The following is a 27,433-nucleotide window of genomic DNA, read 5'->3' as shown; positions in this document are numbered from 1 at the left end:
CTTGCTCAACTGGTTTGATGAGCTGCCTTCAAAGCAGCAGGGAGAGCCAGCTACTCACCAGGCCACCGCACTCTAAACTCAAAGGTGCCTACCGACAGCACTCACTAAAGCCTTTACATACAAACCCAGCTGTTAAGATGAATTGGCAGTTTGACTACACAGTTTCTCAGAGCAAAGGGTGCCACTTAAATCACAGCCGCCTTCAAGGCCCAGGCTCATGGTTATTTCTTTAAGATTGGTGATATTTTTCAACTACTGGAGGATAAACAAATTCCATTGCTCATATTCAACTTTACCCTAGCCAATTCTGTCCTTAAAAAAAGATGCATAGCCCTAGGAATGTGGTATATTTAGTCCGAAAATTATGTATTTCCGGTTTTCAGGAGTGGGGAGGAAAGTGCTTCCCAGTCCTCCGCCTTTTCAAGCTTTTAGGACAGAGCGCTGTCCACCTCCCGACGGGCCCAGAGCCCGACAGCACGAGTTACACGACGCAAACAGACTCGGTTCGTTTCTGCAAGCTTACAATTGTTCCCAGCTTAAATGGGGAGGGGGACAAGTCTTATCTGACTTGAAAAATAACTATTTAGACAGTGCTATGAAGTAACTTTGCAATCCAGTTATGCAATAATTTGGGCACCATGACAGGAAAATACTGAAGAAAACATTCCTTTACCTAGTACCTAGCAGGCAAAAGAGCCAAGTAAACAAGAACGAACACTGCGGCTTTTCACCCGAGAGCACAGCGGCACGGCTGGGCCACCGCTCGGTTTCAGCGGTGGCTTTATGAAGCGGACAGGGCTGGGGTTACACGAAGGCTCTCCAGTTACCTTCTCTTCCTAGAGGCACTCACCACAAGAACCTGCTGAACATGGTACGCGAGGGGCAAGGTCTTCCTCAACACCTCTTCCCTTCCTAAACAACTTCTATTTTGTGTTTTGTAGGTTTGCTTGACATAAACTCTTGAAATGTTTGTGTTTAGCTGAAAATTCCCTGTAAACGTACCAATTATTCCTTAAAACCCAGCCTGAAGCACTTGCAAACAGCTATAAGTAACCTAAGTATCAGTCACTCTTTCTACTTTCCTTAGGACATCTGGTCCTCATCCTCTGTTAAGGCACTGGTAGTAAGTTGAAATTAATGCAGAAAAAAAGAGAGGGAAAAGGCAACTGCCAGTATGGGCAGCCCTGGTTTCAGCCTGGCACTCCCCAGCACAGCCAGGAGATGGCACGCTTTCCCCGTACATGAGCCCACAGCAAAAAGCTCTAAAACAGCTGAGATCTGCTGTTAGGACAGGACTAAGACAGATCTCCCGCAACACCTTTTCCACATCGGAAATGAGTACAAACGGCCTCTCACAGCACCAGGAAAATCTTGTCGACATAAGCAACGTACCTGTGTCCAGGATTTGCCTTATGGAAGGACAGAACTAGACAGATTGGCCTATCTGCTGCTTACTGAGAGAACTGTAAGTCAGGAAAAAGGTAAGGTTGAAAGAGACTACCCAATAAATAAAAGTGCTGAATAGGTATAGGCAATAGACAAAAACATACCTCTGAACTATCTGAACGCTCTGGGGAAAAAAATAGCTTCTGAAATACCATCTGAAGGCTCCAGCTTCTAAGAGCCTTTCAAGCGAATCACTGTCATGCTGTGCTTGAAGGATTATTATAGAAGCTGACGAGAAGGCTTTACAAAGATGTAAAATAAAATATTCTGATTATAAAATTCTGATGACAAGACGTGATTAGTTCACATTACAGACACTTTTAAAAAATGAATGAACCCACAGAAGATTGCCCTCTAGCTCACAACGAGAAAGAGCCTGTTCACCTTCTGGGCACCTCCCACGTTCAGAGCCAGCCAGAGGACTGAGCTTCGGGCCAGTGGTAACGGAAAGGCTGGACTCAGTCTCTGCAGGCTGGAAAGGCCATGGGATAAGGCAGCTGGGGAGGGGGGAAGGCTGCATCACTTAACGAGACCCCACGGCCACAGAGCCAGCGAAGACTGAAACGCTGGAAGGTCAGTGTTCAACACCCGAACGCGCGCAGCTCTGACGAAGCCGTGACAACCGCTGCGGGTAGGCACTGCCTCTCTGACGACTGCAAAAACATCTCACCGGCAAATCCAGTGTTACAACACACACATTCAGAAGAAATACAAGAGGAAAAGAAAGGGGATGGCAAAGCATAGTACCTAGGAGACTAACTGGGTAATTTCAGCTCTAGTGGTTGCTGGTCACCCAGAATTACATTCTTCAGGTTTAAAAAAAAGAAAAAAAAAAAGAAAAAAAAAAGATTGAGGACTACATGCATCCTCCATCAAATGAAATTCCCAAAGACAGTTTGTAATCAAAGTAGTCAGGATATGAACTTTCTATCTCATCCTCAAAATACTTTTTGCAAGAAAGATCCTAATGGATTTGCAGCACGTTTACGGAAGTTTCAATGCTTTTTACAAATGGCTTTCATATCAATTATGATATTAAAGGCATCAATAGCTATTTTTAAAAAGCAAGACAAGAAGCTTGTGTTTGTGAGGCCAGCAGGCAGTCCTGCCCACAGCTGCCCCATCTGCAGAGCGAAGGGTGAGCCTGAACCTCACCGTCTTACAGAGCACCTCCTTCTACTCGCGCTTGTTGTCCTTAACCTAGGAAATCTCTATTTTAAAAGGTAAAGACCACATTTCCCCTGATTAAGTAGGCAAAAGATTGGAGTGAGGACTAGAGACACGAACACTGAAGTTTTTTTATTCTCAGTTTCTGAACTTCTGAAGATTTTTCAGTGGGCATCCTGAAGATGCGCCTGGAGAGTTTCATCAGCTCTGCCCATCAGCTGCTAAGGGGACAAAGCGACAGCTGTCCCTGCCCTAGGACAGCTTGTGCTCCAGACTGCGCTGCTCTCCTTGGCGACGCGGTACCCGACAAAACAGCCTCTGCAGTCAGGAGCCCACCACGCGAGCGGCCTGCTCACAGTTGCGTGTCATCAACCAGAAGCGTACAGTAAAGGGAAGAGACTTCTAGCCTATCGCTGGGCAGCAATTGAAACACTAAGCTCTCACAACAATTAACATGTAAAGTCCGACTCAGGTCACTTGGGATTTTAAAAGCTTATTTAAGGGTAGTCGTTTTTCTCACGTCAGTAATTGGGGCATAAACAGACACTGCCCAGCACGGGATAAATGCAGTGGTAGATACATCAGGAAGCACAGTAATAAACTTAGACACTAAAAAACAAGTCATAATGATTAGTTTTCCAAATACATAAAAACATTTTCATTTCGCACAGATTTTTCCTCCAATAGAGTAACTAAACGGTTCGGGAAGAATTTCTGAAGTATCCACACAAAGTTTTGCTGAAGTTTGATGTTTTCTTTTAAAGACAAAACTTTAAAGGCAGCACTGAAATGCAAAATGGCAGCTGAGAAAGAGGAGTATTCATCGTCGAAACTGGTGAGTCTCGCAGGCACACGGCAGCACAAACACCTGCCTGGGATCTACTAGATGCTGCCAGTTTATCACTACGTGAGTATTCAAAAGACCTAACGTTTTCTTCTAAACATAAAAGGAGACTTGGAAAAATCCCTCCACAACGATAGTGGTGAAAGACCACAGCCTTGCTGAAAGCTGAGCGCAAAGACGTGTCACCAGAGCCAGCTGGGGACATGCCAGCGTCAGAGCCCGGCCAGGGGCCGCCAGGAGCTGAACGCACGCGGTGCCAGCGAGCACCGGCCGCCGGGACGCAGCCCACGGCACCGCCGAGCCCAACGCTGCTCGCACCGGAGCAAACCCCCAGCCAACCTGTGCCCCCCGCCCCCCCCCCCCGTTAAAAGCTCGGGTTTCCGTACCTTTGCGGTTCATGCCCATCTGGAGGCATTTGAGCAGCCGGCAGTACTGGCATCTGTTCCGCTGTTTGCGCGACATGACGCAGTTCTTGTCCCGGCTGCATCTGTAAACCCGCTTGTTGCAAATGCTCCTTTTGAAAAACCCCTTGCAGCCCTCGCAGGAGATGATCCCGTAGTGCAGACCTGTAGCTCTGTCTCCGCAGATAAGGCAGGTTCGCTGATCAACCCGGTCATCTGGAAGGCAGGAGAAAAAAAAAAAAAAAAAAGCTTTGTAGTCAACAAAAGAGCTTCATCAAGGGATCTGAAACTTTCCCTCCTGGATTAGAGTTGCCTCCGCTTGGCAGCGTGTGGCCTGCCCAAAGTCCCCCCAAGCAGATCAAAACCGTTTTGGAGCAGATGTTTCCCTGGCGCTGCGCAAGAGCCCGGCACCCCGAGGCAGACGCCGCTGCCAGTGCGCGCTCAGGCGGGCTGCGCAAAGCGGTGGGGTCATCAACCCCAGGAGAAATACTCCATCCTGACCTTAAAAAATACCCGAATTTTAAACAGAACTTTCAAGAAGGTGTAGCAAACTGGTAATTAATGCTGAAGGTTTCTAGGAAAGAAATCAAAACTGAAGACCACATTCACTTATTGGAGCAGTAAAATATCTCTGAGGGAATCAAAGCATTGCTCTTTAACACAAAGTTTTGTTCTCAAGAGAGCATCGCTGCATGCGAAACAGGGATTCTCCTGCCAGGTAACAAACCTCTCTCTGCAGATGAGATTGCCGAAAGGAAAGCAGCGCTGGAAAGAGGGAAGAGGCGCGCTTTGCCCGGACGGTCCCTTTCTCTCCCTCCATATGTGGCTGTATGGATGCACCTGACTATCCTGCTACGCGGCTGCCACGTGCTCCGGTATCAAACACCAGGCTCCAGCGAGAACGGGGAAACGAGCCGCGCTGCCATCTCCAGAATCTGACCAAGGCAACGACACGGCAGGAGAACGCTCGCCTGCTCCTCAGACACAGCCTTACGGCACAACGTAAACCACCATTATCCAGGGGTAAACCGAGGCCCTCGGTGGCTTCCCTGACCTCAGCTTACGCCTTCCTTTTTACGGTACTTAATAAAGCGAAGAGATCAAACCAAATAAATGCACGATGCATCTCATTGATGTGGTTGGTACAAGAATGCTCTACTACCTCACAAGTTCATTCCCATTTTCTTTTTTTTCCTCCCCCTCCCTCCTTTATTTTTTTTTTTTTGTCAGAACACTCTCTCAATACCTGGCATTAACAGAAGTCACTATGTGCACATATCAGGAAAAAAATCTTGAGTTTCTATGAGGTCAGTCTGGACAAGGAGACAGTGCCCGTCAGGCTCACGCACAATCCTGGGGAACAATAACAGACCAGCACCATAGGAGGCTGCATCTCTTACTTTTCCCACAGCTGGGACAGTACTTTCCAGCAGGTGTGAGCACATTGTTTTCACCTGCAGTCTTCATTTAACTTAACAGTGTTTATTAATACAGAACAGGCCCCAGGAGAGGAAGAAAAGTGTAGAGCAGAGATAGGGGGGAAAAAACCCCTATAGCAGGCAGCTCAGCAAGCAGTGACAGCCTTGGTTGAATTTCCACCTGCAAGAGGAGCGTGAATTAGCTGGAGGTGGCTGTCAGCAGCGAGCAGTGATGCTACACGGGAAGTTTCCCATGTCTCCCCTAAGTCAGCCAGCACGGATCAGGGAGTGAAAACCCAGAGAACATGCCTGCCCGATATGCCTTGAACTCTCCATTTCATAAACAGAAATACTGGCGCTTCTGTGTGTTGTTGGGACAAACGGAGATACGCAGAGGGACGTAGTCATCTCTTCATTTTCCCTTTTAGCTCTAGCAGTGCCTGCAAAAGCCTCACTATACAATTCCCACAGCCAGAATCTAAGTGAATGTTATTACAGAAATGAAAATAAGGTTAAGTCACAATGACTTGATTTTACTATTCCTTCTCCAAATGTTTTAAAGGCCTTTCGATGGAAAAAAATGTAAATTGTACGACTCCCAGCAATAGGAGCTGTCATATTAAATTTAGTATCATAAGACTTCAACATTCGCTCTGAGACAGAATAGGGATGATGTATAGCTCAGCAAGAATCTCTGTGAGCACGCAGTAATCTTCATAGACATAGATGTCAAATTGAAAGGAAAGAGTAAATGATGGCTAAAGCAACTGACTTAGTTAACCTAGATGTATGCTTATTATCTTGCATCCACATAGGGAGACCCAAATCTCGCTTCACATTAGAAGTCAGCTATACTTAAAACAATTCCAGCAAATTGCACCAGAAGCCTTTTCCCGCAGAAGATCCTTAATACAGCCAAACAGACTGACCCCTCTCATTCCAGGTGCATTTCTCCATCTTCCCCCTTCCTCAACATTGTCACCCATTAAAAATCCTGCTGCTTACAAACACAGCTGCGCTTCAAAAATGGACACTATTCAAGCACATTCACGGATAAATACAAGTTTGTGGTATACTTCATATGGTTTCTCCTTCACATATCAAATAATCTTTACCTGGATGACGTTTCAATCTAGCGAAAGAGAGGCACTAAGGGGCAGAAAGGACATCACTTTGCTTTTGAGAAATGGGACTCAAGAACCATACTTCTGTTAGGCATGTCTCACAGAATGGGAGTTAAGGCAGTTTATTTCCAGTATTTCTTGGCCTGAACGCACATCCAGGAAACCTTAGAAAACGGCAGAAATGTCCACAGCCAATGCAGGCACCCACAAGGTGGCAATGTCAAAGGCTAGTAGAAAACTCACTGGGGAGAAATGGCTCAAGTGGTTCTTTGTGACAGCCTGAGGTCCCCAGAGTTTAATTCATGAACAAGCTTCAGTGCTCTCTCACTGCAGTTTGTGATATGCATATTTATTTACTTAAAGCAAGCTGCTTAGAAGACACCAAGAAGTATGCACATTTTTCAGGAATCCTACTTTGGATCAAGGCCATGTTTTCTGTAGGAAGTTATTCCTTTACTCTCGGCTCTTCCAAACACACAACAGGAACATCTCCACTCCAAAGAGTCATATTATAGCTACAGTTCAAATTAATTGGAAATTAGGAGGATAAGGCACTGCTTGGGGAACTGCCACAAGGCAGTCAAGGTTCTGCTTTCAGAAGGGAAAGATGAAACAGCCCCGACTACATGGCGTTTCCAGTTTTCCTCCTTGGTGGAGCCAGGGATTCAGGCAGCTGGAGCTGCTTTTCTCTTTCTCTGAGAAGACAGCTAGATGGAAAGCAAAAGCAGTCCAGGCCCAGCGCTCCTTGGAGGTGTGTCAAGGTGACAGAGAGCAGAAGAGAGTGACCTACTTGGCACCATCATATTTCCACAGACACAAAGGCCCTTCCGAGACGGCATCAGAGGGGCTGGAACTGTGACTTTTCCAGGTCGAAAGGGAATTAGAGTGATCCAATCGGTGCACAAACGCTTCTTTCGTGAGTAGTAGAGGGTCACGTAGATGTCTGAGATGATGGATCTCAATGGGTGAGGGAAAGTGATTGAGATGGTACATAAAGAGAGGTGGGGAAAGGGCAGCAAGAAAAGAGAGACGCACTGACAGGACGCGCAGACAAGTCAGAAAAACAAGGAGAGAGTATACAGGACAAAAAAGAGAAAACCCTGAAGGTTGAAAAGGAGGAAAGAACAAATAGCATGAACCCAAAATGAGAGAAATCATCCAACACAATTACTCTAAAAAGATAGCATAGCAAAAGCAGGAAGGGAAGAGCAACTTAGCCACAGCACTGGGAAGAGATGTGACTTTGAACAGCCTAGTTAGGCAGAAGATGGACTGTGGCCATGGTACGCTTCCCTCAGCCCGCTGCCTTGCGCAAGGAGCTAACAAGTTCCCAAGCCATACCGGCGGGAGACGTAGGAGGCAGAGCAGGCACCTCAGCTCCATAAAGCCCATACTATGTTTTCTATACTATCTTCCTAAAACTACTGTAATGATCTTGCTGCTTCTCCATACAGGGCTTGTCCCGCTGCAATATAAGATCATTTCATTTATACTGTGTGGCACACTGCCACAAGTCACTGAAAATTCAGACTAGGCAGGACCACAGACGGGCAGTTATTCCCGCTCACCTTCTGTATCGTTCAGTGGAAACGATATAGACCTTGAAAAACCCTAACCCTAAGGCAGCCTTGGTTTGTGAAGACAAGCCTGCTCAAGCAGGCTTCAGCGAGCCAACAGTAAGCGTAGTTTTCCTCAATTAGATTTTTCTAGGGAGTTTTCCAGAGACAATGATATTTTTATCTACTGGACTTCTGGAGTGGCAGAAGGACGAAGCCACAGCAAAGTCCTCTCTAATCCCGATAAAACCTAAACAGTCTGACAAACCAGCGCTTAGCTTCTTGCTACTGCAGAACATATGAACCCAATTGAAATAAATGAGTCAAACATGCTAGGATCAGAAATGAAGCCAGCTTTCAGTTACACAAGCAAAGTAAAAATCTAAACCAGCTGATTTGGGTTTTGGGCAGCTCTCTCTACAGCTTAAACCCTAAAATAACCGTTTTGTATTGCTTTCTAAAAGATGCACTGATGCACAGTATGCAAATTTGCATTTTTCTGTGAATTTCCCTGCAAACGCTAAAGAACCCTAAAATAAAAGAACGAGTAAAGGAAATACAAACTGTAACTGAAGAAACATTCACGGTGTCATCATCAACGCTAAAACATTCCCAGTTTCACAAGAAAGACAACCCTAGGTATGTTCTTAAAGACCACAGGCAGAGGAATGCTGGTAGAGATCACACAGACAACGCTTAACCTATCTGAACATCTCCCCGAAGAGAGGCCACTAAACATGACTTTGTAGTCCCCAGTTGCATAATCTCTACCTTTAGCTATCTGATAAAGCGGGGGGGAGGGCGGGGGATTAGCCGAGGACAGAGAAGTCCTCGACCTGGGGAGTTTAGCTCAAGCTCAGCTCAGCTCCTCCGGCGGGGCCCCTGCCCCCACCGAGCGCGCCGTAAACCCTGCCGGCGAGGGTCCCGCGGCTGCGGCGACGAGCGCGCTCCCGGGCCCGCCGCGGCCAGCCTGAGCCCGCGGTCCCCGGCCGACAAAGCCGGTGGCTTGCGCGCCCTGCAAAAAGCCAGGTCGGCAGCGGTCCGGCGAGCGGCAGCGGCGCCGCGCGGGGCCGGAGCAGGGCCGCCGGCGGCCTCCCCGGGCTCCCTCCGCGCGCCGGCTGCGGGTCTGCACGAGGGCTCGCTTCCAGGCGCTGCTTTTCTGTTGCTGGAAGAATAGGGCTGTCGCCTAGCGAACGAAGGAAGCGCGGACGACTAAAGCAACGGGGAATCCGAACCCTTCCCTCCCAGTACCCGTTTCCACGCTAGCAGGGGCACCGGCACGGCGAGGTGGTGTGAATGACCCCGTGGCCACAATAACCTCGCCCTGCACAGGCCTCCAGGCATGAACTCTTAATTGGGTGTGCGTCCAGATTAAAATCCACCGCAGAGCGCCGTGGCATGCGTTACGAACAAAGGAGCAAACCTCCAGGAACTTAGGAGAAAGAGGTGTCCCCATGGGCCAGGTGAACTGCTGCTCAAACAAAACTGACAGTTAAAAATAATCACCTACCAAAAATCTTAGGATTTCGGCGGTCTAAAAAATCCTGTAGGAGTTCTGATCAGCCCCCAGATGATCCTACCGCGGCCCACGGGTTTGCCAGCTCCTGACCTGTGCTATTTTTCACCCTACTTAATGCAAGCTCCTTGCATAAGCGAGCATTGCGAGAGCCGCGGCCGAATTCGCAACGAACTTTAAGTTTACCCATGCTTTCCAACGTCCGTGAAGAAGCCCTGCATTGAGAACGCTCTGAACCCCCTCAGCCTCGAAATTTCGCTAGAATATCGAAACACATAAAAGGTATAATCATTTCAAAACACACAAGCCCTCCCCCTCCCTGGACGCCGCTACTGCTCGTCTCACCGAATCCTCTGGTTAAAAAGCCAAGCACGGCAAGGTTGGCCAAGACACAAAACAATTCACGCTAAGTTTTCTCAAACAGCTTGTACGTGTTTTATTTCGGGGGGAGGACTGAGGAAGTATTTGTCTTTTCAGTTTTCCTGATGTCTTACATCTAACGAACTCATATACGGGATATTCTGGCTTTGTTCTCGCAACCTATTGTAACAGGGGCCACTAAATCAAACAGTTGCTGCTACAACAAAAGCACTCACAAAAATCTCAACCTCATCTTGAACCCTGAAGATTTTTATGGCTACTCCCTCGCTAACCCCTCCCCACAGCCACATTAAAGGAGGCATTGTTTTCAAAGGTCACGGTAGGTTTCATACCGCATTTTAATACAATGTAAATTATACGAGAATATTATGATGTTACACAAGAGTCACAGAAGACAGTGTGAGAAAAGAGAGAAAAGCTCCACTTGTCCACGTTTTGTAATGCAAACGGCTGAAACAATATGCACCTCTTTTAAAAGATTTTTCCCCCCCCCGCAATGAAATGAGTAGCGTTTCTAACTCCTAAATGAAAATTCACATGAATTTCCAAAAGAAAATACCGCAGAATCGTGTTGAAGCACACGAGCATTCAGCTGTCTGTGCACGGCTCACACGCAACATAATGAAAACATAGGAACGCAGGGACGAGCGCACAAAGCGCAGATGAATTATAGGAGGCAGGCGGAGGGTTCAGCCAGCGCCCCCAGCCCGGCGCCTGCCCGCGCGGCCCCCGGCATCCCAGGCAGGACCCAGACCCTAGTTTAACCCCAGCGGTTTCCCACAGCTGCTAAAAAGCATCACATCGGTGCACGTCTAGGCTAACGCTGAACAACGGCTGCAACTCGCTGCAGAAGCTTTGCCCCAGACGCGAGAACTGGCGCCCACCGCGGAGGCCCGGGGGGCGGCTCGCCCTGCCCGCCCCGCCAGCGCTTCGCCCTACGACACGACCCCAAGCTCCATTTCTCTGACCGAGCGAAGGCATAAAACCCTCACCCGAAAAACCTAACGAACCGAGCGGGCCGGAATTTAATTTGCTGGAAAGAGAGAGGGAAGAGGCAGAAAGCCGCGGCGTCCACAACTCGTCCCGCTTGCGCGACGGGGCGCGATTTTCTCAGCTGGACAGACCACAGAGGGGATCCTCGACGCCGGAATTTATTAATACACTTCAGGCCTCTTCAGCTGCGTCTCGCTTCTCTGCTTCTCGACTCACTCCTCGAACAGCTCTGCAGAGGGGCACAGCCGCTGCCCGGCAGGCCCGGCGCGCACCCACGCGCGCCCCGCGCCGCCGAGCGCTCCGATTTCCTCGTCCCCTCGTCTTTCCGAGTAAGTTTTTCTCACAGCCTGTCGCTGCAAGGAAAAGGACTTAACCTCAGCGTGGGCGGTAACCGCCGGCGGCCGCCGTGCCGCGCCGAGCCAGCGAGCCGCAGCAGCACGCCGGCTTTGCGGCTCGTCCTTAAGTCAGCGTCAGTGAACTCCCGGATTAAGTTTTTCGCTGTGTTTTGTTTCTCCCCGCGATAGCTGCGATGCTCCGGCGGAGCCGGGGCGAGGGGTGCCGGCCCCCCGCGCGCTCACAGCGCCGCTTGTGCCGCTCCCCCGACCAGGCCGGCTACCCTGAGAGCCTGAATAGCATTAACCCTCTGTGAACTAAAACAAAACCATTTGTATGCCCAGCTGTGATAAAGGTTAATTTAAATGGACAAGCCTCCTGAAGCCTTAAAAAAAAAAAAAAAAAAAAAGAAAAAGAAAAAAAGAAAAGAAAAAGGGGGAGGCTGCCCACAATCTTATCCTCTCGACTGCAAGAGGACGTTACGCTTACAGGGACGCAGGAGGCTTCGGCTCGTTTGGAAAAGCGCCGACCAGAATATTGAAAAGAAAAGTAAAAACGCCGTGATGGAGAAACGGCTGGGGCGCGTTAGTTTTGCTATTTCCTTCCAGTAATTAAATCCCAGACACGCAATCTTGTTGCATATTGGTTTTGTTTCCGTGGAAGAAGAGTTCAATCAACAGAAAACCCTCACAAAAAGACGCAGAAGCCATTGGTTACTTTTCCTCAGATAGGTGAAAGCCAGGGATGCAAGGCGCGGTTGAGGGGAGCAGGCCGGGCTCAGCCGGGCTCCCTCCCAAGCCCAGCGATTGATCGCTATTAGCATATCAAAACCTGATCTGCAGAATGGAACTTCTTAGTGGATGGCTCTTAACTGCCTCCCTCTCCCAGGGCTGCTGAGCACAGGCTAGAAAACATCTACCCCACAGAGCTTACTTCACGTGATCGCACCCCATTAAAAATACCGAGTCCTGCTTCCCCCGGAATTTTGGCAAACCACTTCGATTTGTGCAGACAGAATTCTGTAGAAGCTATCCCATCCGTAAACCGCGTACTGAGACGCGCCGAGCATCTCCACAAGACCTTCCCTGCCTTCCATTGTGTTATATACATAAAGGGAACGCTAAAAAGACCGATCGTTCATTTGAGCCGGTTGTTTCACAAAGAGTTCTGAACAAAAGCCCATTTCACCAAAATTACAAACGTGCTACACTAGTTAACCGAAATAGCGTTTTGCAGATGTTAGGCACAAGATTTTCAATCACTTTATCCACGTCTCCATGCTTTGCAGACCAATTCAGAGTTCAACAGTAGATTTCCTAATCGATCACATTTCTCTAATTCAATTTAAAAAAAAAAATCAAACTTTTTGTGTGGTCACCTACTCTTGTTTCAGCATAACCACATGCTCCGAATTAAAAGCAGGTTTCCACTCTATTTCTTAAAATTTAAAAGTTGCAAGGCAGTAAGATTAAAAATGAGCATGCCTGCCTAAAAGGACTTGGGCTGGACTTACTTAAACTACCTAGATGTGTGATGACCAGCAACGACACCGGATTAAGAAAATGTAAGATTACAAAAAGAAGCGTCCCTGCTTACAAGCAGGCAGGGCCTAGGCACAAGTTACAAACAATTGTGTTGTGTGTTATTTTACATGGAATAATACGTTTTCCTTAACTGTTTCCGTCCTCCTTGTGAACGCGCAGTCGGCGGACGCTTTGCCCACGTCTTCAGGCACAGAAAAAAGCCGTAAAGTAGCTGTGAACCGGTACTGGCCCCAGGAGAGAGGGAGCTATGTTATCAAGGGCCTGCATGACCCCGATACCATCAATAATTAACAATACTAAAAAAAGCTTTTCCAGATGGTCAAAGGGATTAGGAAGTCTAAAATATAAACAAATTAAGTAACTAAACAAACTAATACTGTTTAAAGAAATTACACAATCTGATTTGCCACTACGGGTTGAGGATTCAGGGACAGCACACGCACACTTAAAGCTGTGCTTGGGAAAAAAAAAAGTTTTCGTTGCTTTGTAAGTTAAAACAAACAGATTTACGTGCCGTTTCCGAGCCGCCCACAAAACGGCGCTGCCTGCTGCCGCGGCCCCGCGCGGCGTGGGGCGGCCCGGACCCCCCCCGGGCTCCCCGCGCGGCGTGGGGCGGCCCGGACCCCCCCCGGGCTCCCCGCGCGGCGTGGGGCGGCCCGGACCCCCCCCCGGGCTCCCCGCGCGGCGTGGGGCGGCCCGGACCCCCCCCCCGGGCTCCCCGCGCGGCGTGGGGCGGCCCGGACCCCCCCCCCGGGCTCCCCGCGCGGCGTGGGGCGGCCCCGGCCGGGATCTGCGCGGGGCCCTCCGCGCGCCGGCCCGGCGTGGGAAAGTCGCAGCCGCCAGCTCCGCGCCTGCGGAGGGGGGGGGGACCGCCTCGCCGCCCGCCAGCGCCCCCACGCGCGGCCCGGCCACGCGCCGGCTAACGCGCGGCTCCAAGCCGCCCGCCCTGACACCGGGGCGGCGTGAACCGCCCGACAGCGCCGAGCGCGGCGCCTCCCACCCGCCCCGGCGGCGGCCGCGCAGCCCCGCGCAGCCCCGCGCAGCCCCGCCGACAAAAGCGGCGCCGCGGCGGCCAGGCCCCGCGCCCCGGTACCGTCCATAAAGTTGGCGTCGCGCTTCATCCCCCCGCCGCCGCCGCCGCCGTCAGGGGCGCATCCCGCCGCGGGCGCGGGGCTGGGCGCGGCCGCGCAGCGAGCGCGGGGCCGGCGCGCCCGGGGCCCCGCCGCGGCCCGCGCCTATGCTAACGAGCCGTGACGTCACCCGCCGCTTTTTAACGCCCTTCGCCAGGATTTGGAGGAAAACGCCGGGAGCGGCCGCTGGAAAAGCCGCGCAACGGGCCCCAAGGCGGCGCCGCCTCCTCCGGCCCCGCGGGACCCCCGCCGCCCCCGGCGCAGGGTCTTCGCCCCTCTGCTGTCCCTCGGGAAACGCAGGTGACTAGCTGAGCGGCCGGACGAACCCCAGGACGGCGGGGATGAGGCCTGAGGGCCGCAAACCTCGACAACGTTTTAAAAGGCTTTTTTTCCACCAAATTTTTTAGCACTTTAAGGAAAACGGCCTTATAATGTATTAAATTAACAAACGTGCCAGGAAAAAACAGATATTTACCTTATGAAAATTATTAAGTTGGTAATAACTATTAACCAAAGTGTCTTCCTTAGTTTTAATTCTGAGTCACCGACTGAGGACGTAAGGGTCGGATTTTGTTGCTGAGCAAACGCAGGTTGCAGCATGGGGCTGGGGTGTAGCCGCCCATGCAGAGCACCGCATGCTAGCGGGAAGGGGAAAATTTCGAGGCCCAAGCCGAGAAGAAACATGTTTTCAGTGCCTGCACGTAGGAGGCTGTTCCGGCAGTTTACAAGGAAGATTAAACGCAGCCTGGTGTACATGCGGACCCGCACAGCTTTGCAGTACGAGCGCGAACCCATGTGCTGCGGCGGCGGTTGCTCCGGGGCGGGAGGCGAAACCCCCCGGGGCAGCACGTCCCCAGCCTGGTCGGGAAGAACAGCACCCGCGGGACCCCGTCGACTCAACGCTCCTTCCACCCATTTCCTCACCAGAGGAACACAGTCATTTTCTTTGCGATAATAAGATTTTGAAAAGCTGAGCAGTCAATAAATGCTGAGTTTAACACTCCATTTCGTAGCTGCTTACAGAAACATGGTAGTTACCAGACGAACAGATGCAGAATCCGCTTAGTCCGGTATCCCCTTGCCCATGCCCAGCGCCAGGCACTTTGAAGAAGTTCAGGAAACGGCTGCAGGTTCCTTTGCAGCGGCCCGACCCTCAGGGAAGTCCGACTCCGAGACAAAACCCAGACTCAGCACAGATGCCTTAGATCCACTCCAAGGCTATGATAAAGGTCCAATAGAAAGCATCAGCTGTTTAACTACTCTGAATCTCGCTAAGCTCCCAGGCTGGACAAAAGCCGCCAATAGTTCTGACATCTAATTACGCGTTATATTGGTATGGGTGTCTGCTCCTCTGTTTCACGTTTTCCACATTTCCGTTTCACTGAGGTCCACTTTTTGGACTCTGAGACATAGAACTTCCAGACCCTTTTTAGTACTTGTGCTTGATCATGTCACTCTTCTATGTCTTCTTTTTTTTCTTCTCCTGATGTCCAGAGCCTCCGTCCCTTTGCTCCGTCCAAGCCATTGCTGGTTTCAGAGGAGCCCTGTGCGCTCAGTGCTGGAAATCCAACTGCAGGGCAACCACTCTCAATCCCTCATCGTTATTTCAGCACTCACATTCAAAATAATTTCTCCTTGATGCAACTATGTTGAATGCATAACCATAACGAACATATTAATATTTTAATTAAAAGTTGTAACTGATTTACCTAACAATTAAAATAATACTCTAAAACGAGATGCATTAGGAAAGAGGGGGAAGGGCAAATAAATCTGTCCTTATCCTTCCCAGATTTGCCATTCCCTCCTTCTCATAAATACTAAATTTGTCCTCTTCCATTCTACACTAACAATTCCTCATAGCTTTTAAAGTCACTTCAACTGTCGTAATTACATATTTCATATTACTAAAAATTAAACATAACCCATTTTCCATCCTCTGAGACTGTTTAACATGGACTTGGTTTAGCAAAGGGATTTCAGCACCAGTTTGTGTTTTTACCATCAGCCTTGCAATAGCTGACCTGAAGAGTAGAACCCAGATAAACATAAAAAACAAACACGGCTCTAGAAAAAATACACCTGTCTGGCCAGAAAGAACAGCAGCAGGTGTGCACAGGGAGCCGGAAACCATGCTGGGAAATAGGGCTTCCTGCCTTTAGAGGTACGCTCCAAAAATGAGCTTGGGAAGCACCACAGCAGCACTGTAGAACGGGGCGGAGAGGAGCAGGGGAAAAACAAACCACTGCAGGGAAAACAGCAACAGATCAGGACATAAACGTAGGTGTGCCGGCAGCGACGGAAGAGACCCCGAGTCCCTGTGAGAGCACGTCCCTTGAGAGGAGTGACATGGTCAATGCCGACGGGGACAACGTGGGAGCGATGCAACCCGGCGCTGGTCCCCTGAATCCCGCAGCGGCCTGAATACAGGCTGCCTGTACCGAGACACTAAACAGCGTAGGAAGAGGTACGCATACAGCTGGTAACAGATAAATGCAAAGGCCAAGATGATCAGAATTTAAAAATAATACCTACACTGGCTCATCAGTAAGCTGGCATTCACTTATCGGATGGAAAATAAGTCTGTGGAAACAATTACAGCAGTGCTATTGCTAGAATGGAGCTCAAATTGCACTAGCCATTGCTCCAGAAAGAAAAACTGCACTAGAATGAAAGAAGGATTAGATGAGACACTGGTTGATTTCTCTCTCCCCTAAGAAAAAACCCATGCCACTCATCTCATCCTTCTCAAGCTGATTACCTCTGCCTCCAAACCTGGCCGCAGGGCAAACTTTCCTAACAATAAATCTGTCGACTGATTTAGCCGCCTGCATCAAAACCAGTACTGCTGAAGCAGCAGCCGGTAACGGTGAGATCTCAGTCAACTGTAGCCACACGTTCCTCTGCGCCAATGAGTGTTTTCCTGTAGGTACCCCACCCCGCAACTCTGCGATGAAAGCAGCCTTGGACACTGCGCAATTCACGTGTCGTTAGTGGTGCCAACATGGGAGGCCCAATGACCCCTCCCATTTGTCAGCTGTAAGCGACCAAGCCCGAAAGCGACGGCATCGAAGGGAACGGCCCAAAAAGCTCCTGCTGGTGCAGCGTTAACTCGCCCGCACGCTGCCTGCTCGGCTCCCAGGGCACGGTCTGCTCCTGCGTCCCAGCCCGAGGACCAGCGCCGCAGGCTCGGCCGCCCTCTGAGGATGGCTGGCTCCACGTAAACAAGTCGGGGGGGGGGGGGCGACAAAGGGGGTCATATTTCATCTGATCCCGAGCCTGGAGTTTTATTGCCTTCTGGTGACACCCAGCGTTGTGAATAAGCCCACGCGCATACAGCGCAGAGCTCAGCCGCCCGCTCCTGGAGAGCCAGGACAAGCCGGGGCACTTCTGCCCAGCAGGTGCGCGATGCAGCGGCGCCGGGGGCCAAAGCAGCCCTGCGCGTGCCAGCTCCTCCGACCCGCCTCTGCTCGCGACCTGCAAAGTTGCTGCGTCAGCCCTTGCCGCGCTCGCTGCACTGACTTCTCATCTTTCGACTGCGGCGGCTCCCGAAGCAGGGCCTGCGCGAGGAGCCTGTCCCCCCGCGCTCCCGGAGCGCGGCCCAGGTAAGTCCGCCCCGGCCGGGCTGTTTACACAGCTGCTTGTAATTGTGCCTGCTCCAACCCCGGCATTCGGCATTCTTTGTCCTATCCGCGCACTTCGCTCCGCTCCCGGCATCCCCTCCGCCGAGTGTGACCTGAATGCAGAGCACTTCTTTTGCAACGCTGCAGGGCTATGTGAACACAGTGATCTGAAATAAAGCAGCTTAATCCGGGAGAGCAGGCCAGCCTGAAATGCTGCTCGCACAACTGCTGCTGAGATTCAAAGCAGAGCTACCAAAAAAAAAAAAAAACCCCAAACATGCAAAACCAGATACAACTGCAAGTATAGACAAAACCTGGTGCTGGGAAACGGATAATTGGCCAAACAACCCAGATCTTCCAAATTACTCGAAACCCACTTACATTACATACACATGTCACAGTTTGTCCATAATAAATCCTTAAGGGCAGAAAATAATTGCAGAGATCTGGAACTGTTCTGTAGAATGAGAGGCCAAACTATGAATGGGCAGAGGGCAGGGAAAGAAGACAAGGAAGATGAATTCCATTGTCTGAACCAAACAACCTTAAAGCAAGTCTGGCAAAAGGAAAAACACTGTAACTGGCTTTTATTTTAGCCCAAATCACCCAGTTCCCACCCCAAACCAAAAAAAACCTGACACTATTGTAGCTGACAGCTAAAATTTTACAGTAACCCCAGTTCAGAACAGTAAAAACCAAAAGTGTTGCCAAAAACTTGACAAGTGACACTGCTGCCTGCGACAGATGTACGGTCTTGCCAGGACGCCCTGGCCATCAGGGAAGGGCACGGGCAGCAACAGCCGAACATACCCAGCGTGACTTGATGTCGCAGGTACACTGGAAAGGACTCGGAGGGAAACAGAAAGCCACCCGCAACACCTTCAGCCCTTCCAGTTTTTAACCCTGCCCCTCATGTGGCAGTCCGGATATGCTGCACAAAGCGTTTCCAAATGATTTTTACTTTAACGTAACGCTACGCTAGTATGGAAGTAGTAGGGAGCAACTCCTAAGGCCATTAAAGAAGTAAACTGCAACCAAAACGCACGAGTAAAAGCCTGTCAAAATGTACCTGTGGAGTGATGCCCTCTGCACGGGCTCATGACACAAACACGGTCACTTGTCTGCACGTGAAGACAGGACAAATGCTGTGTTTTGCTGCCGTTTTTCTACAGCGAACCGCGGTATCACGCGAGGCAGTCAGAGGACAGCGTTGAGCAGATCACAGGTTATAAACGTGGCAGGAGAAAAGGCAAATATGCGTAGCAGTTGTGCAGTTGTGCAAGGCTTTCCAATTTGGTTTTGAGACGTAGGTCTTTCTCTCCCACCCTATCTCCTGGAATGAAATTCTGCAGGCCAGTGCGTCCGCGCTGCCCGTCCCGGAGCGGGACCTCCACGGCCCTGGCCCCGGCCCCGGCCCCGGCCCCGGCCCCGGCTCCTGGGCCCGCACCGCAGGTGGCGGGTGCTGCAGCCGCCTGCAGCTCCCCTGCCCCGGCACCGCCGCTGGCTGGCCAAGAAAAGGCCAGAGAAGCCCTCTGCAGCCGGTGTAGCAAGCAAGACTCCTCCTACATTTGTCATCGGATTAGAAAACAGAACTCATAAGCGTCAGCAATGCCAGTCACTGTAGCACCAGCTCAGGTGATCTGCCCATATGCCCTAAAAATGGCTAAGAGCAAATGAGGTAAAGCTCTTAAAAACACAGATTTTCTTCCTCTTATAGTCAAGGTGCCAGATGAGAAGCGCCTGCTCATATTTCTGGTCATACCTCATCCCTCTGGTCTCACCCAACCACTCTTGAAACAACAGCAGGACCTCAGGGCATTCCTTAAACCAACAGTTACCCTGAGGCAATTTAAAACTGATTAACAAAAAGGCCAGTGCTAGCCTTTCACAGTCAGCTCCAGTCCACGTCCGCCTGGCCAACAAGGCCAAGAAACCGCTTTGCTTGATTCAAGATTGATTTTCCTGCTGACATGAGCAACTTGTTTGGCATCAGATTAGTGCAGGCATTTCTAAAATGAAGCAAACACACTGTAAATAACAAATTACTCAAGGGAACTGAATTTGTTTGTAAACTCAGTTCACACTGCAAGCTAGATAAGGCTAACACATGGGGGGAAAAGCATCTTATTATTTCTGGACTTGGAGACACTTTCCTTTTGGGCCAGAAGAGCATTTGCTTGGGAGCTGCTGACATGGTAATGCAGCTTAATTCTCCTCAGCTTTTAAATGCCATCTTTGAATCAAGAAAAAATGTTGAAAAGAGATTCGTTATGACTAACCATTCGATGCAACAGCATATTTGTATCATTCAAAAAACGAGAAAGCAGATAACACAATAGCAAATTCTATGTACACAAGTCATGAGACCACAGTTCCAGAGATAAGAAATTCCCCAAACATTTGTGTAACTTTTTTGGAAATGCAGAAGCACCATTAGAATAGTTGGCGAGCGCCAAAATGCTTCCAACAGAGCGAGATCCTGATAGTCTCGGTTCTTTTAGGAATCTGTCTTGAGATACGTGCAGCATCACATTCCATGATTCCATGTCACATGCAACAACATATTCCTACAAACTTTCTGAATTTGATTTTTGTAATCAAAGACTAAAAGCCTTCATAATCATGTGGCAGGTCACTTAAACCCACAACAGCGCTCTGCTTTAGGGCCACGGCAGCCCAGCCCCTGCTCAAGCTCCCACCCTCCCACCCACCCTGGTCATTTCATAATTCTTTTGCGTTTCAGTGAAGCTTTGCTTATTTTCATAACAATCAGTGCTCTGTTATGTTGACACAGTTTGAGACATCAACCCTTTTGTGGCAGGAACAAAGTTGGGGATTGCAGAGGACAATCTCAAGCACGTTTCAGGGTTTAAGGCAATTTAAAAAAAGAACTGGCTGGACACAACTGAACATGCAACAATACTTTTTAAAAGAGCGGGGGGAGGTTGAGCCAGGGATGCAATTAAAATACTAAAGTGTTTTTGTTTTCAACTAACAAACAGTATATAAGGAAATCGCTATGAAAGTGAAAAGCTATTACCATTTGCTCGTGGAAGGAGGCACACTCAGCTCGCTCCTCAAGGCAAAAGCCAACATTTTATCCCTGCCTGCAGACCCACCTTCAGTAATTATTGCCTAGATAAACTTCACTGACGTGCTGGCTCACACCATGGTAAGAGTTTTTATTTGACTCAGATTCTTCACTGTACAATTTACGTTCAGTTGATGAGAGCGTGGTATCACATGCCATTAAAATTACCTCCCGCATTTCAAGTCGGTTCAGAGCAGTTAACTGAAGTTCAGTATCACCTTTACACTGCCTTCTTATACCAAGCTGTTTTGCAAATGTAGCTGAATACATTTTATAAACTCAGATTAGCATATTTCAGCTATGAGGAACAGGGTTACAGCTTCATTACCAAAGAAGTTATCACTTTCATCTACTGTTGTGAGGAAGAATTGGTTCCACGTAAATACAGCTCATACTTTCCATGAAACACTCTCTATTCCCCTCACTCTTTCTGTACTCGGATATTTCAGCGACAATAAACATTTTTAAGGAAAACTGTTTACAGGAGCTATGGAGGGAACTGCAAGAAGTAATAATGATCGGTAGTTTGACTTTTGAGAAGTCTTGTGGTAACAGCATAATAACAGACGCAAGTAATTACACTTCTCCCTAGTATTTAACGCACCAAGGGCGTGGTGTTAATTATTCTGGTGAAGACATCCATTTGGTGCACATAAAGTTAAGAATTTTCCTCCTTTTTACTAGTTTGATAGGTCATTGGGCAAAATGGATCTTTCTAACAAATTTCTAGTTTTGTTTATTTATATTTTTATTCGCTTGAGCACTCAATTTGCTATCCTGGGCTACGGAAGAGATTGCAAGAAGTGTTTCATTGCATCTTGCTTCCCCAGTGACAAATAGTGGAGACTCTCTCTATATAACAGAGGAAAAAGCGGGGGGAGGTTAAGGGCTCCTTAGAGAGGTCACCTTCAGAGGAAAAAAGGAAAACAAATGGGATTGTAGGAATGAGAAGTATATGGTTTTACTGCCTTAGTGGGCAAGTACAAGAAAAGAGAATTGCAAAGGGAAAAGCTTTACATTTCTATGAGCAGGCAATCGAGTTGCTTTCTAAACCCTTAGCAGAAAGAGCTTCTCTTGGTACGTGATGACTTCATCCTCCCCGCGAACGCAGTGTTCTGCAACTTGTAAGTAACCAAATCAGGTCACGCGGCATCCGGTCGTTCTAGCCAACATTTTGGCGTTTTTGAGCTAGGTCCTAATTATTAGTAATATCACCCCCCGTGCTTCCCTGAGCACCTGCCTCTCGCTGCAGAGCTTGGGCACGCGGGGAGACGGCACCATTTTCACAGGCTGGCTGAGATCATACCCCGCGCCGGGACTGCACCGGGCCCTCGCGCTGCGCTCCTCGGGTCACTCCGCAATCACCGGCACTGAATCACCTGAACGCACATCCAACCCAGTAATAACGCTCGGTTACAGCATATTCCAGCCTAAAGAAACAATGCACTTCCTAAACACAAGTGTACACACAGATCAGCAGAAATCTTTTCATCTAAAACTGAAATGGAGCCACATCTGGACTGAAAATGGAAATGTTCAGCAGGACATAGGCCTAGAGAAAGGCAGGTAGGTCAGAAGACAAAGAACATCTTCCGTATTTGAAGAAGCAGGAAAAGTTTGGTCTATTTAAGTGGTTAACCAAAAAGCCAGAAGTCTATTTTAGGCCTATTAGATATGGTACTTCCATAAATTGCAGTCACACTGACTACACTGGTCTGCTGCAGTTGCTGATGTTTTTAATAATAACAGACCAAAAGTTATTCTTCTTGCTATTACAGCTCTGAGCATTACTTCCAAATAGCCAAATACAGGACTTTTCCTTGAATTTCAGTCAGATGCCAAAATGAAGAAAAACAAACTTCAGAACTAAAGCTGCAGATTCTGTGACTGCATCTAACACATTTTGGTGACTACAGCTGCAAACTTAGCTATTCTGGATCATTAAAAGCGTGGGACAAATCTTTGCGAACTAACTGAATGCTCTGTGCCTCCTGCACATCAGTGGGGCTTGGGAGAGGGTCAGGGTAGCGGTACATTTTTACAGCTTCAGACCAGCACCGAAAGCCAGAGCAGAGAGGATAATCTGAAGGAATGTGTGACATGAAAGAAATGCTGAGCAGAAAGGCACAAGCTGCATTTGTCATAAGCAAGGATATCTCCAAGCAAAGATAAATGTAGGTATTCTACTGAAAGAGAAAAAACGTCTACAGCTTCTAATCCTTGGGATTTACAGTAAGTTAAAAAAAATGTGGTAACCTAAAGAGTTTCAATACGCTCAGGTGGGATGGAGCCCTGAGCGCGTCTCCCCCCGAAAGCACAAGGAGGGGAGATGTCTCCCGAACCCCGCGACTGCTCCCCAGGGCAGGCGCTTTCCAGGATGCCTTGCCGTGCTAAACTCACTCTGCGTTTAGTGCACGTCTTAAACCTGCTGTTTTACCACCCAAAGTCATTTAAGGGCTAAGTTTTGCTCTCATTAACTCATACCAGATTCTGGAATTTAGCAGGCGTTGCAGTTTTCGGGGAGAGGACTGAACAGGAGAGGGCAGCATCCTACAGACTGACTGGAGACGCCGCCAGCAAAAGGTGCGGAGGGGCGCCGGGTTGCGTGTGAAAAGTTATTACCCCAAGGACCATGGCGATACCTAGTTTAATAATACAAAAGATTATACAGCAGATGAATAATCTGCAGTGTAGTATCTTCGTCATACATTAAGGCTGAGCAATGTAAAGATAGAATCAATATTTAAAAATCAACTTTGAATGTCTTCAGAAGCAGAAATATATTAGCTAGTGACCTTCCTGGTCGCTTGGGATGTGATAATACAAAGAATGCAGTTAACATTTCTATAGTCATCTCACTTTCCTTGAATGATCCACAAATGACCAAGACATAAATGAGTCTCACCAGTTGGTTAGCTGGCTCTTTGTTTTTATTTGTATTGCTCTTAGCTTTTATATCATTACAAAGAAGCTACTTAAAATTTCTTTTTTACCTGCCTTCTTCAGACTTTATATTTAACTTGCCAAGGTTTGTAGTAACATCTATTTCCTTGTTTGCATAGGCTTAATTTTTGAAGGACTGTTTTCTGCTTTTAATAACCTCCTTTATTTTGCTGTTTATGATGCTAAGTTTTTGCTCTTAAACATGTTTGTTTTTAATTGGCACAAGTTTTACTCTGAGCCTGAGATGCTGTCTTTAAATGGTCTCCAATGCTGCCTACCAGCATTATCTTTTCAACCACTTCATTTAATTCCTCGGGAATTAGTTCCTTCATTTTTATTTAGTTCTCATCTTTCAAATTAAATGTTGTTGTGGTGGATTTTTTCAGACTTATTCTCCAGTGAGGTTTTAAAGTTTGGGTATATTAAAACTGCTGTAAGAATAACTCTCCAATAGCCTCGTCTTGAATCAGCTTGCATGTGCTACTCAGTACTGAGCAGGCTTATTCTCCTGCTACGGTTTCCTTGCTGAATTGCTCCAAGAAGCAGTAATATGCAGTCTTTAACACTTCAGCTGCTTCATCATAATCTGAAATTAAACTACTGCAGCTAAACACAGCTTTTGTTACTTATTTTTCTGTTACTTATTTATTACTACAGATTTCCCCTTTGTTCTCAGGTAACTCATCAAGAATACCTCAACTGGGAAAATACCATATTCCACTGATTAAATAACATCACCAGAACTCCTAGATTCTGTTCTTAACTCTGCCTCCTCAGTCTGAGCACTCAGTGATTTGTCACATTCAACGTATCTCACTTTAACCATCTATAAACCACAATTACTTCGTGAGATGATATCAAGTTTAAATGAAATTGTAACATGTCAAAATCCATGGAAAATATGGAGAAATGTTTATCAGAAATGCAAAGACAATTAAGTAAAGCAAAAAAGAGACTGGACAGCAGGGCAGGAGACATTTCCATAGCGAAAAAAGGCCTAGTGTTGTAACTGAGACTTCATTTCTAGAGGGACTCAAACCGGTAAGGAAAGACACTACTGGCGGACCTGGCATGGTAACATACCTGGTACTATTGTGCAAGGGCTGTGGGTCATTGCCAAGCCGAACTGTCTGTGAACATGATTTTCCATGGCCTCTGAATTCCCTTTCACTGCCTAGCCATAGTGCTAAGCATCTAATTCAAAGCTTTATTCGTGGATCCTTAAGAAAAATGCTTTCATCATTTCAAGTTTCTGCTATTGCAGATGCTGGAGAAATACCCCCATAAACTCTACGGGCTGTTCTTCCTACAAAGTCGAACCTTTAATGCATTCAGCAGGTAGCGTGACATCAGTTTGATGCCAGGAGGGTAACACTCCCAGGGAAACTGCATCTCTTCTGGATGCTCCAGAGGACTGGGCGTACTATAATCTAGGGCACTTCTGCATCGCCACCCATCTCCTCCTGCTGATATTGCTCACGCTTTTGAACAGCGCAAGAGCTAGGTCCTGAAAAAATAACTGTTACCTTTTTGTCCTCCCTCTGCTAAATTAGACCCTAGTCCTTTCCCTTCTAATGAAATAGTTTCTGAATTTTCACACAGTTTGTATCAGCAGCATCTAGGCCCCAGATACCACCCACCTCAGACTGCATGAGGTCCCAAATTAAGATGTTCGTGACTGCAAGAAAGAGCCAATTTTGCTAGATTAACGCTATCTTCTGCGCTCTGCATTTGTGAAGCTGCACAGGGCGAACTATTCACATGCTTATTACTGATTCACAGCAACTGCCACAGAATGGGGAACATTTCTTTTGCATGTAAAGACTGAATCAAACACGCAGTCTTTAAGACAATTAGATTTTCAAAGAAACTACACTAAACATTTCTTTCATGTGTAATCAAATTATGTTAAAGCAAACCTCATAATTTAAATCATTCCATTGGTCAGCTCCTATTTGTTTTCCCTGCACCCTCGTTTTTGCTCCAGATCTGTCACATTACATTAACACCTTTCCTACTCACTGCCTACAGAAATAACAGCCTTCGACATGCCTGCACAATCCATTTGTCCTGCTCTAATTACTTTTTGACATAGCCTCTTTTGCTGTTATCTTGCCTTTTCTGACCTCTGTCTGAATTAAAGCCATTTAAAACAATCTTTAAACTCCGTATCTATTGTGATGTGTCATCTATGATACTACTGGAGCAGCAGGCATTAGCATTTTGTAAATCAAATATTTAAATCTATGCTAATAAGATTCTGTACTTGAGGAAAGCTACTACATATTGGTTAAGCTACAACGCGCTGTTAATAAAATGAGTGCTCAAGACTGCAGCAGCACGTTTTCAGGATGACATTCCTGTATCATAACACTGTTCTACATAGCTAGACAGTGTTTTCTGTATACTAAGGAATTTCCCTTAATTTCACAAATGGGAAGAAAAACAGGAGAAACTGGAAAAAGTGGTCATCTTGCACAACCTCCCCCCCAAAACGACAAAACAAACTGAGTAGAGAGGAAATAAGGACTGAGGCAGGATATACCAACAGTGGCAAGCTCAGGAGAAAGAATAACAAATCACACTCTTCTCCAAACCCAGAAAAGAAACTAAGACTCTTTAATCCCAATATTCCTCTGTTTTCAGCAAACCCATTCAAAAAATGTGCCTTCATTTGCTTTTGTGGCTGATCTGCACAGAAGACGAGTCTACAATTAGCAGCTCCTTCGCTGGCTCCAATAGCAGTGGATCTCCTCCATGCCAAGTATCTACTTTGGACTCAGGAACTTATTCCACACGGTGGAACTAATTCTTTGGATATCACATTGATCTCCATATATGTTTCATGATGCAGTCTTTAACTAGAGTTTCACATACTATTTTCCACATGATCCAGCCTAACTTAATGGGCAACTAGTCATTATTTTACTCACATTAGAAGATACTTCACAAACCCACATTTGCTCTGGCTCATTTACAGGGTAATTATCCAATTCACACAAAGTCTGGTCTTCTAGATGTAAGCGGTGCAGATACAAGCACAGCTCTCTTGGAAAAAGCATACCTCTGTATTTTGTCTTTCAGAAGACAGCGCTATAAAACCAAAGGGGGACAAATCCAAAGCCAATTCAAATGCACAAAATGTAAATAAAAAAGCTATGATTTGTCATAGCCATCCAAGAGATCTTATTTCTTTGAATTCTTCTTTGTCCTAAAGATAGTAAGAGTCCGTGAACACTGTGGAAATCATTGCTCTTCTCAAGGCATCTCATTACAAACATTTCTTATTTTTCCCTCTTTCTTTGCTGTCACCAGTCCTGACCACAACAGCCAGTCTCATTATGGCATCTCAACCTAGAAGGCACCTGTGTATCCAGGACCAGACGCAGTCTGGTGTTGGTCTGCTTCCAACACTCACCTTCCCTAAAGCTGAACGGTAGCTTTTCCCGGTAGCTGAACGGTTTCGAACGCAGTGGAAGTGACAGCAAGGTGCTGAGGAGCACAGAATCAGCAGCTCTGCTTCCATGTGCTGCATGGTGACAGGAAGAGCAGTGCACCTCAAGGAGACGAGCTACTCCATGCACTATTTTGCAAGATTCAGAAATGCATTCTTTGCTAAAGTCTTTTTATTTTTGGTTTGTAAAGTAATTATTTTCTCCCTCTCTCATTTGTTCATGTTTATTTCACTGAACTTTCTTTTTAATACAGTTGTTTCAGCAGACCTGAGGCACTGATTATTCAAACAGGAATTAATAACCCAATTCCTACAAAAAATAGTCATTAGTAACTATAAATTATCATGACATCACTCACATTTGCATTAATAGCATATCTAAAATCAAGGTACTGTTTCATAAACATGACTCTGCTGGGACAGACTAAACCAACCCTGTGTGAGCCATGACCCGGTCTCAGACCACGGC

General features: G+C 47.6%; 1 protein-coding gene and 1 long non-coding RNA gene across 8 annotated transcripts in view; one reads left to right on the top strand and one right to left on the bottom strand.

Moving 5' to 3' along the window:
• The window catches only part of NR6A1 (nuclear receptor subfamily 6 group A member 1), a 107,732-nt gene that overhangs the window by 18,213 nt on the left and 62,086 nt on the right, over positions 1 to 27,433 (bottom strand). For 5 of the 7 annotated variants that reach the window (XM_068914591.1, XM_068914592.1, XM_068914593.1 and 2 more), the window contains one exon: positions 3,844 to 4,074. In XM_068914591.1, the coding sequence (XP_068770692.1) occupies positions 3,844 to 4,074 (231 nt within the window). Of the gene's footprint in view, positions 1 to 3,843; positions 4,075 to 13,816; positions 13,931 to 27,433 lie in introns of those variants that run through there. The other 2 variants (XM_068914596.1, XM_068914597.1) reach the window with 1 other exon arrangement.
• LOC138061722 (uncharacterized) lies at positions 17,187 to 26,688 on the top strand. Its single transcript, XR_011135637.1, has 4 exons — positions 17,187 to 17,458; positions 20,479 to 20,648; positions 23,069 to 23,150; positions 24,187 to 26,688. It is a non-coding gene; the product is annotated as an uncharacterized lncRNA (long non-coding RNA).

This window comes from Struthio camelus, chromosome 20 (assembly GCF_040807025.1).
Source record: "Struthio camelus isolate bStrCam1 chromosome 20, bStrCam1.hap1, whole genome shotgun sequence".
In the NCBI taxonomy this organism is placed as follows: domain Eukaryota; kingdom Metazoa; phylum Chordata; class Aves; order Struthioniformes; family Struthionidae; genus Struthio; species Struthio camelus.
The sequence above is the reverse complement of the archived record's forward strand: the minus strand, read 5'-3'. Positions and strand labels throughout refer to the sequence as shown.